Consider the following 15,394-nt stretch of genomic DNA (forward strand, 5'->3'; position numbering starts at 1 on the left):
ATGGGGAAACCAGGACTCCTGGAGCAAAGGTGTGCACGCGTGTGTGGAGTTGAACCAGCTATTTCGCTGGCATCGGTCAAAGCTGGTGCTGCGGCGCCACCTCGTGGTCTCAGGGAGAACAGCTGGTAGGTCTTTCCAAAGTTTGCAAGGGTCAATTCTGCAACTTAGGAAGCTTAAGACTTTGAGATAACGTTACTCCGCCTTTCTGCACCCGTTTTTCACTGTTCCTAAGAGGGGCTTGAACCTCTAACAGCAATAAAATTATGGTCTGTAACAGACATTTATTAAGTGCCTACAGGCCTAGGATTGTTATTGTCTGTGTGTGTGCCTCATCCTTCCTCATACCCCTCAAGCCACCCACCTGCAGATCACCGTATTACCAGCAGCCTTCTCCCATCACAAGAGCCCACTTCTTCCTTCAAATCCCTAAGCTCCATCTTCCATCTGGTTTGCATGCTTAATTTAAAAATAGAACAAAAAGGAGAAAGATTTCTGGATAGAAATATAAATAACTCAGCTCTCGGAGCCCATCCAGTCCTAGTGCCTTCCCAGGGCCTCCTTGGCCTTCACTCATTCATTAAAGTACCAGACCACACCCTTACCCCAAGGGTGACACCTCTTGTCTGTGATAACTTCCTGCCACCTTGGCGCACATTTCCCATGGGGAAATAATGCAGGGAAATCTCCCTAATCATTCTCCCAAACCTAAGCCCAGCCCCTTAGTGCCCTTTTGGAAGAGGAAATCTGAGGCTCTTTCTCTCCAATCCTTCACTGACTTTTGGCCATGGCTTTGACCTTGGGCCTGAAGTAGGTTTGTCGGAAGAAGTGGGCAAAGATGATGAAATAGGTGGCATACAAGACAAAGGACCAGGCGAATTCTTCCACTGTGATGTAGCACCCTTGTTCCTGCCTCCAGATGAAAGTCAGGATGCCAATGATGGCTCCTATAAACATCTGCAGGATCTGCAGGCTGGTGATGAGCATTGAAAGCATCCTGGGGCACTTCACTTTGGCAGCCTTCAGAGTGTAATAAGTGTACATAATGGCATGTACACCAAAGTTCATGGTCATGAACCAACCACCTGAAGGTACTTTGTTCTTGTATCCAAAGCTTGTGTATAGTAGCACTGTGCTGTGGTGGTACCAGTGCACAAAGATGAGTGGTCGCTTGCGCAGGATGATGAAGGCTGTGTCTCCTGGGAGATAAGAAGTCATAGCTGGCAAACCTTCCAGTGCTGGGACCACCCTCTACATTGGGTGTAGGGGCCCAGGAGGAATTCTCAGGGTGGGGAGGAGTTTTCATGGCAGAGAACCTGAAGAAGGGCTTAGGTGATATGTGTTGTTAGGACCTATGGGTGGGGAAGGTATTCTCTATATGATGAGTGAGGGGAGGGCTCTGAGGAAGGGTGCAATTCACTGGGCACCAGAGAGACAAAGTCTTGGCACTCACCGAGTTCAATGATCTTGCTGAGAAGAAAGACACAGGACCAGAATCTGATTGTGGCATTTTCAATGTAGTTGGTGAAGCACACAGTTTGCTTCAGGCCCCCCCTAAGTAGCACAGTCCCCATATAGCCCCATGTTCTCACTGCCCCCAGGATACTGAAATGGAACAGAGAAAGAGAGTGTAAGGCATCAATCCACCCTTTCCCCCTAGCTTGACAAGGTCACTAAGTCTTGTGCTCCATCACCTCCTTACCCTTGCAGGGGGAATAGATCACATATTCTGAGATCCTGGAGCCAATTTGATAGATTCATCCAGTATTCCACAGGAAATGAGGGTTGGAAAATACCAGGGAATGTGAAGGGAGCTGAGATTGAAAGTAGAGTTAGTGTTCTTGGGATGGGGTGGAAGCCTAAGAAGTGAGTAGCAGTTTGGGGAAAATCAAAGGATTTAGGGGAAGAAAACAAGGGAAGGAAGGACTGGGACAGTATTGGAAGAGGGTGTTAGTTGCTGACAGTATTAGAGGCTGGAGAAATATATACATACATACATACATACATACATACATACATACATACATACATTTTTTTGGTACAGGTAATTGAACTGAGGGGTGCTTAGCTACTGAGGTACATCCTAGACCTTTTTATTTTTCATCTTTTTTTTAAAAGAGAGAGTGAGAGAGGAGAGGGAGAAAGAGAGAGAAAGAATTTTTAATACTTATTTCCTAGTTCTCGGCGGACACAACATCTTTGTTGGTATGTGGTGCTGAGGATCGAACCCGGGCCCACGCATGCCAGGCGAGCGCGCTACCGCTTGAGCCACATCCCCAGCCCTTTATTTTTCATCTTGAGAGAAGATTTCGCTAAGTTGCTTAGGGCCTCAATAAGTTGCCAAGGCTGGCTTTGAACATGTGATTCTTCTGCCTCTGCCTCCTAAATCTTTGGGATTACAGGCATGTGTCACTATGCCCTGCTGAGGCTAGAGAGATTTGGAAGTACAGATTCCATGAGTGCAAAAGGGATGGAGCAGAAATTGCCAGGTTGGGGTCTAGAAAAGAAGGAAAAGAGGGCAATATAGAAGAAGGTAAGTTGGGAGTCAATAAAACTGAGTTTCTGGAAAGTTTTAAGGGATGGAATGGAGGTCTAAATACTAGGTAGGAGGAGGGACTACCTTACCTGAAGATTGCAAGGCAGAAGGACCAGAGGATGAGAGGTCCCTGCAGGTTGAAGCCTTTCCGATCCTTCATGTAGTTCTGCCCCACAACAATGAGCAGCAGGTATATCAGAACTATGAAGAATGAGGTTGTCCTGGCAGGCAGAAGGCAGAGATGGGCTAAAAGGTGGCTGTTGGTCAGAGAAATGCCCACTCATCTCTCCAGGTTAATGTCTAGATTAGAGTTCCAACTCTGCCACTTACTAGCCATGTGATATTTTGGTTTTCTTATTTGTAAAGGTGGTGGGAGGGAGGTCCTCTCTTAACCATGTTAATTATAACACAGGGTAGAGGCTATATCCAAGGTGATTATTGCATTCTTTATTAGGCTGGAGACTGATGACCATTGGCCCATGACCCAGGGCTGTTGTGTAAGAATGTGGCAATAGCTTCTGCATTGGTTGGTTTGTGGCAAATTGGCTTGAGCACAAAGTCATCCCAAAGACACCTCTGGGGTAGCTTTAGGGCTAAGCCAGAGAGCCCGGGGAAAGCTTGGAAGAACTCCTTGGTTTTGCTTCAGTCTCCACAGAAAAGATGATGGGGCTTTTAGGGAGCGTGATAATTAAGTAGAGCAGGTTGGAGGGGTTCTAATCAACCTCATTCTTCAACTACCCGTTCTCTCTACACTCTTTCTTTGGCTTCTGTCTCCTCCCACACCCTGCTCCCCATACTCATTTCTGCATCCTTTCTTCTAGCTCTTATCTCTTCGAGGTGCCACACTACCTGCATCTTGGACAACGATGGGTTGGAGCTAGTATGAGGGATCCTATAACTTTGCTCTTTAAGAAAATCATTGCTGGCCTTCAGCCTACCCCTCGCGGGGACCCTCGCCGGGACCAAACAGTAGGGTCTGCAAACCGCACACACACACATCTGGCCCTTCCCCATTCCCAGGTCTCACCAGTATTCTTCTAAAAAGGGCCTTAAATCCTGGAACGTCTCGAAGTTATAGGGCTGGAACAGTTGCCCCACTTCGTGCGAAACATTCATAGCTGTGACCATTTGGCTCTGCAGGCGTCCAGGTCCAGGGCTTGGAGGGCTGATAAAGAGACTGCGGGGCTGAGGACAAAATGAACCTCAGAGCGGGACCGAACGCAGCCAGGACAGAAAGAAAATTCCTGGGAGAGGCAGGAGGGGCTCGGAACCGGGTGGGAGCTCCAGTCCAGCCGGCTCGTGCCGCCGCCGCCGCCGCCGCGGTATATAACGCGAATTGCTGAACTGCGGGCCTGACTGTGCTCGGCCCCCTCCCCGCGCTCGGCCGTTATCCAATCTTGGCCGAGATACGCCCTGGTCCCGCCTCTGGGCCGCACCCTTCCCTGCATCCATCATCTCTAAGGGCCCCGCCCCTAGGCGCCCGCCCCGCCCCGCGAGGCTCCGAATCCTGTAGTGAGCCCTGGCCCCGCCCACTTTGCCACCCTTTTCTCCATCATCACTTCCACTGCACCTGCTTGACTCATCCTCCACCGCCTCGCAGAGAACTCTGCCCTGCCGGCCGTAACCTTTGACTCAGCTTGCTTTAATCTTAACCTTCTTGGCAGTGAGAATAAAGTGGAGGTGTCCTTGGCCATGGTGCCCTCACCCAGAGATGGGGGAGGCAGTTTCCAGGATCCTTGAGATAATGGGGAAAATAGGCGTGGGATGAGGAAGAACTAGGCTGGGCAATGAAGAGCTCCTGTAGTCCCTTCTGCCTCCGAGCTTTGGATCTCTGGTTGTGGGTGGAGGGAGATGAACTTTAATCAATTTCATTATTGAGGTTGTTGATGTTGACGTTTGAGGAGACGGTTGTTGAAGCTGTTGTGGTTTCTTTATAGTTTCCTGAATTCCTGAACTGCTCCTGTCTGACACCCAGTATTAACCTTGCAGAGGAAATGGGGTCACCCCCTGGGCTTCTGAAATTATTGTGTTTGGGTTTCCTAAAGGTCTCCTAGGGTTCAAGGAACCAGAGATCTAGTGCATCTCCCCAAGGCCTGCTGTTTTCTCTCTTCAGTCTGTGCTTGTCTAATAAAATCTAACTCTTTTCCCCCTATGTGCCCAGTCCAAAAGAAAGAAATGTTTTAAAACTTTTAAGAGCTTACCTGGCTATTCCTTATTTCTCTCCTACACTTTATAAAAACAAAAGAGAACTATAAGACTTGAGGCAGTTAGAGATAAGATGGAAATTTGCAAGACAAGTGCTAAGAAAAATAAATACAAAATAGTTAAAATCAAGATATGTAAATAAGCAACTACGTACAGTAAAGCCCAAAGGCTCTGGAACCATGGGAGCCAGGTAGAAATCTAATTCCACTTCCCTATCTATGGAAGGGTGGAGTAGAAAATTCTGTCCATGCCATTTAATTGACCCAAATGTACATTCCTTTCTCTCTGTAACTCATCCCCTTTAACCTGATTACTGCAACCACCACTGTAGTTACCTTAACTGGCTGTACCACTGCCTTCTTTAATACAGTGCTTCTCTTTTTATTGCACTGAAATCAGAAAAAAAAAGTTCCCAAACCCAGCTGATTACCAGATTCCTGAGCCCCTACCCAAGAAATTTTGACTCCATAGATAATCCCAGACAATACTTTGATAACCAACACTTTCTGTCCTATTATCCAGAAAATGATTGACTAAAACCTAAACTAGGTCATGCTGCTTTTCAGTGGCTTCAGTGGCTCCTGATTGCACCATTAATTAATTGTTTTATGTTGCTATAACAAAATGCCTGAGGCTGGGTACTTGATAAATGAAAAACAACCAAGATCTGACAGCCATACCAGAGGTTATTCTGGCTGCACCATAACATGGTGAATGGCATCTCATGATAGGGGCACATCTGAGAGTGACCACATAGTGAGAGAAGAAGCAAAAGAATGTGGAGGGGCCAGGCTCACTCTTTTATAACAATCAACTGTTGTGGGAACTAACCAAGCTCTGCAAGAACTACATTAATCTCTCTCAAGGGCCCCCATGATCTAATCATCTTTTAAAGACCCCCACCACCTCAATACCATTACATGGGGATACCATGCTCCTAGCAAATGAATTTCTGGAAGATACACTCAACAATATTCAAACCATAATAACAGTCTACTTGTTATGAGATCTGAGTTCAAGTCCCAGTGCTACCATTAACTATTGGCTATATGATTTTAGGCAAGTTACCTAAACTCTCAGATTAAATATTCTTCAACAGTAAAATGCAAATAGTTACACTTGCTTGCCTACCAAGGTTGGTATCAGTTTCCAATTCAGATAATGTCAGTGACAAGATATTCTGGACTAGACACATGGAAGTTGGAAGTTTACAAATGCATAGAGAAAAGGTACTCAGTCTTGGATTTCTCTCGAATTAAACTTTTTTACCTTTTCTTGAGTGAAGTTTAATGATGAGGCTTGGGGGAGGTGTGTGTGGAAGAAGGAAAAAAAAAGGAAAAATTTTCAGAAACCTTCCCTAACCTTTGAACTTGTTTTGGTACCCCTATTACTGCTTTCATAGCATGCTATTTCTTTCTTTCAATGATAATTTAAAATTACTTAGTTGTTTTAGTGATTTATTGATCAATGCCAGTTTTCTCTACTAGTCCTTGAGATCCATGAATGGAAAGGATATTTCCATTTTTACTTAACATCATTCTCCTAACACTAGGCACATAGTGTATATTCAAGAAATATTAGTTGTGTCAGGTACAGTGGTTCACATCTGGAATCCCAGGAACTCAATAGGTTGAGACTGGAGGATTCAAGTTCAAGGCCTGGCTCAGAAAATTTAGCAAGGCCCAAAGCAACTTTGTAAGACCCTGTGTCAAAATATATATAAAATATAAAATATATATATATATATATATATATAGTCTGGGTTAAATTCCTAGAGAAAGAAAGAAAGAAAGAAAGAAAGAAAGAAAGAAAGAAAGAAAGAAAGAAAGAAAGATAGGTTGGTTCATTGCATGAGAGATTATATGGAAGAAATCCTCAGTTGGAAAATCTGGGTGATAGTCTTTGTTTTTCCAGGATAAATATTCCAAGCTCATCTTCTCCTGAAAGAGTTAGCATAAAGGAAGAATTGGTAACCACAGCATGGTGCAAGCAAGATGGACAACTCAGGGTATGGCTTTGGAAGTTTACATAATACTAGTCACTTAACATATTAGGTGATGCGAAATAGCTGCCTACTATGTCTATTCATTCTCAGTCCAACTTCTTTCCCCATTTTCAAACATTTATTTGAGGGTTGGAAGTGTGGCTCAGTGATAGAGTGTTTGCCTGGCCCTTGGTTTGATCCTTAGTACTGCAAAAAGAAAAGAAAAACGTTAATTTGACATCTCCAGTATATTTTGGTAGCATTCTCAGCAAAATGAATAATAGTATTTATTACCTCCATTTTAAAGATATTGTTTTGAAGGTTCCAGTCAGCTGGCCCCATTGATTTAGGCTATTCTTCCTAACTACCATTTATCTAATCTCCCAGGTTAGGAATTATGTTTTTTATTCTTCCATATGACACAAAGTTCTGTCATTTCTTCTAGAAGTGGCCTGGTCATTAGGATGTCTCTATGCAAGCTGGGTGAAGTGGTGCAGCATGTAATCCCAACTACTCTGGAGGCTGAAGCAGGAAGATGGCAAATTTGAGGCCAGCCTTGAAAACTTAGTGAGACCCTGTTTCAAAATAAAAAATAAAAGGGCTGGAGACATAGTTCAATGATAGGGTGCCCTTGGGTTCATTTCCCAGTATCAGGGGAAAAAAAAGGATAGAGATGGTAAATGTTATATTATGTATCTATAACTACAATTTTAAAAATATTTTAAGGGAGAGTCACAAAATAAGTGTATAGTTTTAAATAGGAAAGATAAAGAGTTAAATGTACATATTACACAAAAATCTTATTTATAGTCTCACCTATAACCTTTGAAACATGGCTAAGAACACAAACAGGCTCATTTTATGTGCTCCAGTGCCTTCAAATGTACTGCTCATTTGCTGCCATAAAGGTACACTTGCAAAGCACATAACTTAATGTTCCTAGTATTGAGAGAAAAAAAAGACTCAACTTCCTTAGTAATTAAGGGAATGCAAATTATGGACTACGTATAGTATGTTCCTGATTAACAGCTATTAAATGAAACAAAAATTAAATACTAAATGCTGTTCAAAGCACTGAGGAACAGATTTATTAAAACTTGGCTAGTAGCCAGGTTAATTGATACAATCCTTCTGAAAACACATTTAGGTAATACTTAGCAGGAGCCAGCTGGTTTTAACCCAGTGAAGTAAACAAAAAAGAAGAGAGTTTATATGTATTAAAATACTTATGCCAGTGGAACTTAAAATAATACAGAACTGGAATCAATCCACAAATGGATGATTAAATTATTTAATACTAATGTCACAGAACACCTTATATCTACCAGAATGTAGAAACATGAAACTATATTTATAAAATAATATGAAATAAAAACAATATTTAAATCCATATCTACTATATTACCTCAATTATCTAAAAGTTATGATGTCTGTAAAGGTGAAAGTTGAAAATAAACTCTAAAATGTGAAATAATTTGATGGGGTGGGTGAGGTATAGGCCAAAACTTATAGGTATTTTAAATTTCTTTTCATGTTTTCTTTTTTAAAAAAAATTTTGTAGTTGTATATGTACAATATGCCTTTATTTTACTTGTTTATTTTATTTTTTTTATTGGTTGTTCAAAACATTACAAAGCTCTTGACATATCATATTTCATACATTAGATTCAAGTGGGTTATGAACTCCCATTTTTACCCCAAATACAAATTGCAGAATCACATCGGTTACACATCCACATTTTTACATAATGCCCTATTAATAACTGTTGTATTCTGCTACCTTTCCTATCCTCTACTATCCTCCCTCCTCTCCCCTCCCATCTACTTGTTTATTTTTATGCAGTGCTAAGGTTCGAACCCAGTGCCACATGCACTCTGCCATTAAGCTACAGCCCCAGCCCTCATGATGTTTTCTTATATTTGTAGATGGACACAATACCTTTATTCATTCATTTATTCATTCATTCATTTATTCATGTGGTGCTGAGAATCAAACTCATTGCTTCACACATGTTAGGCAAGCCCTCTACCACTGAACTACAACCTCAGCCCTTTTCATGATGTTTTTATGTTGATGTCATAATATTTTGGAATGCTAGGCATTCCAAAAATAATGCTTTATTTTTTATTTTTTGTTTTATTTTTATTTTTGAGATGGGGTCTCCCTATGTTGCCCAGGCTGGCTTTAAATTCCTGGACTCAAGTGATCCTCCTCCCTCACTCTCCTGAGTAGATGGTACTACAGGTGCATGTCACCACACCTGGCAAAAGTGCTTTTAATGACAGGAAATTCTCAAGATGTAAAGTTAAGTTTTTAAATGCAGAACATGAGGCTATATTATAGTATGGGCTCTTAGAGGGAAAGAAAAAAATATATATATTTTCAAATGAATACACTTTCTTTATCAAGGGTGACAAAAAAAAAAAAAGAAAAAAGAAAAAAAGACCAAACATGTAAAAACCCAGGGTACTGGAAATACAAACTCAATTTATTCAAATTCAAGCTCATCCAGACCCTGGGTGCAAACCCTAGTGAGGTGCAGGGGGGCACCAAGTCAGATAAAGGAGGACAGGAGTGAATCTGAGGCCAAGACAAAGGGTGGGAAGGGCATCTCCCTAGGTCCCTTGGTGTTCACTCCCACAGTGGTATATCCACAGGGACTGTGAAGACCTTCCAGTCCCTGTCCTCTTGGCTTCCACCCCACTCCAGCCATGGCTTTGAAGGCCAGTCCTGAATGGTCCTACCCTCCCTTGCTCCATCCTCACTTGCTCAGACTTCTAGTCTTGCTCTTCTCCTCCTCCACATTCTTCTCAGTGATTAGTAGCAGGTTGGGGTACTATATAAGCCTTAAGTGAGGCTAGGGACCATGGGAGGTGGGATGGAGACAGGTGAAGAGAGGAGAAGAGCTGTCCAAAGACCCTTCTCTTCATGGGATCCAAAATTGTACAACCAGCTCCTCTTTTGCATCTACATGGATCTAAGAAAGTGCACTGTAGGCATAAGCTATCCTGGAGACCTGCTGCAAGTCAGAGAAGAGGATAGGCTCGCTGGCCAGCACTTGGTGGGGCTGGCTGGTGAGAAATGGCAGCGGTGGCAGCTTCTTCCAATGCTGCTGCTCAGCACAGCCAGGAGGGTGCTGTACTGCCTTGCCCGGTCCATGTATTCATGCTGCTCCATGCCCTGGGAGTCTGCAGCAGACACATGATGATGTTGCTAGCTGTTTTTGCAAGGATGGAAGAGAGCAGGGCCTGCTCATCTTGTCAAATGCTGTTCAATCTTTAGAGAACATGAAACCATTAAAGATATCTTTGGGACTGATCAGTCTACAGGTGGCAATGTTAATAGATGCCCCTTCATGACATCTTATGACATCAACAATGATGTAGTGGAATTCAGCTAGTTGAGAAGAGCAAAGGAAAGTATTTTAGGGGGCTACTGACATAGCTCATTTGGTAGAGTGCTTGCCTTCCCATGCACAAAGCTCTTGGTTCAATCCCAGCATCACAACAATAACAAAAAAAGAAAGAAAGAAAGTATTTCAATAAGAGAACGCCTGACAACCAATAAATAAATAAAACAGCAAACTTACAATTATGTATGCCTGCTGTATTAGCATGTTCTGGCATGGTTATTCTGTCCTTAACACCCTTAATTCCAGTAAGTGCTTTCTTAGCAGTATTCTGGAACTTGGAATCCTCCTTCCTCAGTATCCTGAGTACCTGGGATTATAGATGTGTGCTACTACACCTAGCTTCAGTTTATTTTTATATTGGTTTTATTCTATTTAGTCGTATATTCCTTAAATAGGTGATATGGACACCCATAAAAATTCTAGGGAAATTAAAAGGCCCACCACTTCTCCCAGCTATATAATTTCCCTCTGTATGGCCAGCCTTCTTCCTAATTACTTCCATAAATTTAAGTGATAATCAATGCAACTAGAGATACTAATAGGTTTTTTTTCTTGTACAAAACTATTGTAATAATATATCTTTGAGAGTTTTTCAAGTCAGTCCTTTACATTGCCTAATTCTTCCATTTATTTATTTATTTATTTATTTATTTATTTATGTTTTATTTTTTGGTATTGGGGATTGAACCCAGGAACCCTTTACCGCTGAGCTACATCCCCATCCATTTTTATTTTTATTTATTTATTTATTTGGGGGTACTGGGAATTGAAATCAGGGGCACTCGACCACTGAGCCACATTCTCAGCCCTATTTTGTATTTTATTTAGAGACAGGATCTCACCAAGTTGCTTAGTGCCTTGCCATTGCTGAGGCTGGCTTTGAACCAGATCCTCCTGACTCAGCCTCCTGAGCTAATGGGATTACAGGCATGTGCCACCGTACCCAGCCTATTTTGAGAGAGGGTATTGCTAAGTTGCTGAGGTTGGCCTCTTAACTTGAGATCTGCCTGCTTCAGTCTCCCCAGTTACTGGGATGATAGGCTATTCCACCACAGCTGGCAGTTCTTCCTTAAAAAAAGAAATTTCCCAGGGCCGGGGTTATGGCTCAGTGGCAGAGCACTTGCCTGTCATGTGTAAGGTCCTGAGTTCAATTTTCAGCACCACATATAAATAAATTAATTAAATTAAAGTCCGCCGACAACTAAAAAAAGAAGGCTTAAAACATTTCCTCTAAGTCTATTTAGATATAATTGTCATAAAATAAAATCCATTCATTTTAGATGTACAGTTTGATAAGCTGTATAATGTCACATAACCCCCACAACAATAAAAATAAAAAATGTGGGCTGGAATTGTGGCTCAGCGGTAGAGCACTTACCTAGCATGTGTGAAGCCCTGGGTTTGATCCTCAGCACCACATTAAAAAATTAAATAAATAAATAAAAGATATTATGTCTAGGGACTGGGGTTGTGGCTCAGAGGTAGATCACTCGCCTAGCATGCACGAGGCACTGGGTTCTATCCTCAGCACCACATAAATATAAAATACAGTATTGTGTCCAACTACAACTAAAAAGTAAATATTAAAAAAATTTTTTAAATAAAATAAAAATGTTTCCATCACCCTAAGAAGTTTCCTTTTGCCCCAATCATTTTCTTACACTTATTCCCAAAATAGTACTTGACTTTACAAAAATATTACCTGCCACAAATACAAGGAAAAAGTATGTTCAAGGTAACTAAGCACCTTTTACACTTAGCTCTAGTAATCATTGACCTGCTTTCTGCCACTATGGCTATGTTTTTCTAGAATTTCATATAAAAGTAATCATACAATATGTTGTCATTTTTTGCTTTACTTTTTTCACTTAACCTAATGTTTTGGAGTTTCATTCATGTTGTTGCAAGAAAAATATCTCATTCCTATTTAGTGCAAAGTAGTAACTGATTGTAAAGAAATTGTTCTTTCCAGTTGCAGGGTATTTTGGTTGGTTTATAGTTAGGGCCTATTATAAATAATGTATCCATTAGTCTTTGTGTGGCATATGTTCTCATTTGTTCTTGGGTACATATGTAAGAGTGGAATTGCTGAGTCATATGATAAGTGCATGTTTACTTTTATAAGGCACTGCCAAAATGTTCCCCAAGTGCTTATACCATTTTGCAATCTCACCTACAATGTATTGGTGTTCCAGTTTCCTTATTCTCTTCCTGCCCTTATTCTTTTCAAAAGATGGAATGTAATTACTGGTCAAAAAGAGCAATTGAGCAAATATGTCAACTGTTGACAACTGGTGAATATGAATAAAAAATACTGATGTTCTTTGCAATAATGCAAAACAGTGATGTTCATCAGTTCTATTGATTTGTTTCAGAATCAGATTTTCATCAGTATTGAACCTGGCAAACTCTTCACTGAATTCCTCTGCTGCTTCGTGATTGGCAGATACTTTCATGCCCCAAATATTTAAAAACATAATGTCATTTCTTAAATTTCTGCAGCTTGCCTGTTGAATGTTCATTTTTCTTAAATTTTTAGTTCATCATGTCAGATCTTTGCTTGTTTTGTACTTCCGATTCTGTCCTACCCAATATTGGTGAGAAGGAAATCTAAGAGCTGTTTCAACTAGATTCAGTTTTAGGTCATTCCAGGTAGCATTCAATGAGCAACACACAAAAAAGGAAGTGGTTAACAATCACCAGTCCTTCTGCATATGTGTGCACTCTGGTGTGCTCATTCCCCCTCCCCTCATAGCCCAAGAAGAAATGAAAAGAAGGACAGTTGAGCAAAGACAATGATCATCCATCCTTTAAAAAAAATTTTATTAGTTATCAATGGACCTTTATTTATTTGTTTGTTTATACATGGTGCTGAGAATTGAACCCAGTGCCTCATACATGCTAGGCAAGCGCTCTATCACTGAGCCACAACCCCAGCCCTGATCATCCATCTTTATCAAAACTGTTTTAAAACAGTTTTCACCAGCTTAGTGACAATTCTTTTATTTTTCATTGAGAATCTTTTTTCCTTATTTATTTATTTATTTGGATGTATGTTCTTGCTGTGTTGATTGGCACCTGGATACATACATACACACACACACACAAACACACACACATACACACACATACTTGTTTCTTTTTTCTAATTTTTAGCATTTTTTATGATAGTTATTTTTCCTTATCCTTTGAGGGTTAGGGATTTTTTAAAAAATAGAACTCACATTTCTTTTTCTTTTTCTTTTTTTAGTTGTAGGTGAACCACAGTATCTTTATTTCATTTTTATGTGGTGCTGAGGATTAAACCTTGCCTAGCATGCATGAGGGTGCTAGCCCTCATGCATGCTAGGCAAGCACTCTACCACTGAGCCATAACCCCAGCCCCAGGTTAGGAATTTTTAAAAATTTGGTTTTGCTTTGTTTCTGTGTTTATTTCCCTTGATTTTCTTTCTTTCCTTTCTTCTCCCATTAACAGCTAAATTCTCATCTCTCTCTCTCTCTCCCTTTACTTTGTTTTTTTTTTCATTTATTTTTCATTTCCATCTTTATAGCCACCACCACTTGCTATATTTCTTCTGCATTCTCTTTGTTCATATTTTGAACATTCTAAACTTCTTTGACCTTCCTATCACATTTCTTTCCTTTTAATGAATTGTGTTCTTACCGTCTTTTAGAACTATTTGGTTTGTATAACTCCATTCCTGTTGTTGCAGTTATTAGTGTTATAAATGGTGTAGTTGACACCCACTGTTTACTTTAATGCCAGGTGTAGTTAATGCTGTTTATTGCATTGTAGTTGGCAATTGCAGACCCCACCACTACTGTTTTTGTGATAATTAGTGTTGTAGATGTCATAGTAGGCACTGGGTATTTATTTTAATATTGTATATTGGTTGCATTGCTTGTTGCTATTGTTTCCCTCTTTTCTGTGAGGTGCTGACAATCTATAGGAACACTACAGGTTCACAGGGTAGAGACCCTGTTGTTGATCTAAACCCAACCAAGAGACAGCTCACTTTGCTGCACACACAAACTAATCACATTCAAACTTCAGCAAAAACTTTAATACAAAGAATAGAAGACACAAAATCCCATGGCAAGACAAGACTGTGCCCTAAAAAGGCCCACATAGAAAAGTGGACAAGAGGGGCTGGGGATGTGGCTCAAGCGGTAGCGCGCTCGCCTGGCATGCGTGCGGCCCGGGTTCGATCCTCAGCACCACATACAAACAAAGATGTTGTGTCCGCCGAGAACTAAAAAATAAATATTAAAAAATTAAAAAAAAAAAAAAAAAAAAAAAAAGAAAAGTGGACAAGAAATCCATTCCAACAGATACATAAAACCTAACATAGGAATACAAGAAATACAAAAAAGCAAGGTAACACGACACCTCCTAAAGTTCACAATTCATCAGTAACTACTCCAAAAATAATGAAGTGGATGAAATATCAAGTAAAGAATTTAAAAGAATGACTACAAATAAATTCCAGAAGAACACAGAAAAATAACTAAATGAATTAAGGAAGTCAGTATAAGTAAGAACGAGAAATTCAATAAGAATATAGAGCTACTGAAAAAGAACCAAAAAGAAATCTTGGAAATGGAAGACACAATGAATCAAATATAATGTTCAGTTGAAAGTCCCTTAACAGACCATACTAAAGACTGAATCTCAGGGCCAGAAAACCCAGTGACTGACTTTGAACATTCAGACAGTATTAAAGAAAAGAAAGCAAGTAAAAATGACCAGAATAGGGATGGGATTGTGGCTAGCATGGGAGGTCCCCTAGCATGGGAGGGACCCTGGTTCAATCCTCAGCACTACATAAAAATAAAGGCATTGTGTTGTGTCCATCCACCCCTAAAAAATAAATATTAAAAAAATGACCAGAATATACAAGAACTTTGGGACATTAGGAAACAAAGTTAAGAATCATTGGAATTGAAGAGGGTTGGGAGAGGCAGGCTAATAGCATTGATAACCTCTTCAGCAAAATAATAACAGAAATTTTTGTGTACCTTGAGAATGAGATACATTTAGAACCCCAAATAAAAAGATCCCAAAAGAACATTCTCACAACACATTACCATTAAAATTTCTAACATATAGAACAAGAATAGAATTTTAGAAACCTTAAGAAAATAATGTCAGGTCACATTTATATGCAAGCCAATCTGAAGTTTGTTTTTTTTTTTCTCAGTACAAATTCTAAAATCCAGGAAGATTTAGAGTGATGTATTCCAAGCCCAGAAAAAAAA

General features: G+C 40.4%; 1 protein-coding gene across 2 annotated transcripts; it reads right to left on the reverse strand.

The window, feature by feature from the left end:
• Positions 1-261: 261 nt before the first annotated feature.
• Positions 262-3,940, reverse strand: Elovl3 (ELOVL fatty acid elongase 3). 2 transcript variants are annotated; one of them, XM_040273643.2, is made up of 4 exons: positions 3,561-3,940; positions 2,623-2,790; positions 1,451-1,602; positions 262-1,196 (listed from the first exon to the last, which is right to left on the reverse strand). In XM_040273643.2, exons 1-4 carry the CDS (start codon positions 3,659-3,661, stop codon positions 769-771), a joined length of 849 nt encoding a protein of 282 aa, XP_040129577.1. In that variant the 5' UTR covers positions 3,662-3,940; the 3' UTR covers positions 262-768. The 2 variants fall into 2 exon arrangements, with proteins under 2 accessions (XP_040129577.1, XP_005333690.1); XM_005333633.5 differs by having other exon boundaries at positions 2,623-2,754; positions 3,561-3,935.
• Between the last annotated feature and the right edge of the window lie 11,454 nt (positions 3,941-15,394).

Source organism: Ictidomys tridecemlineatus, chromosome 1 (assembly GCF_052094955.1).
Source record: "Ictidomys tridecemlineatus isolate mIctTri1 chromosome 1, mIctTri1.hap1, whole genome shotgun sequence".
In the NCBI taxonomy this organism is placed as follows: Eukaryota; Metazoa; Chordata; class Mammalia; order Rodentia; family Sciuridae; genus Ictidomys; species Ictidomys tridecemlineatus.

Bases quoted from the DNA above. Each gene is read 5' to 3' on its own strand.
- Elovl3 (XM_040273643.2), bottom strand. From the start codon at position 3,661: ATGGTCACAGCTATGAATGTTTCGCACGAAGTGGGGCAACTGTTCCAG. The intron at 2,791-3,560 runs GTGAGACCTGGG...TCTGACCAACAG, and splicing joins CCCTTTTTAGAAGAATACTG to CCACCTTTTAGCCCATCTCT. The intron at 1,603-2,622 runs GTAAGGTAGTCC...GTTCCATTTCAG, and splicing joins TTCTGCCTTGCAATCTTCAG to TATCCTGGGGGCAGTGAGAA.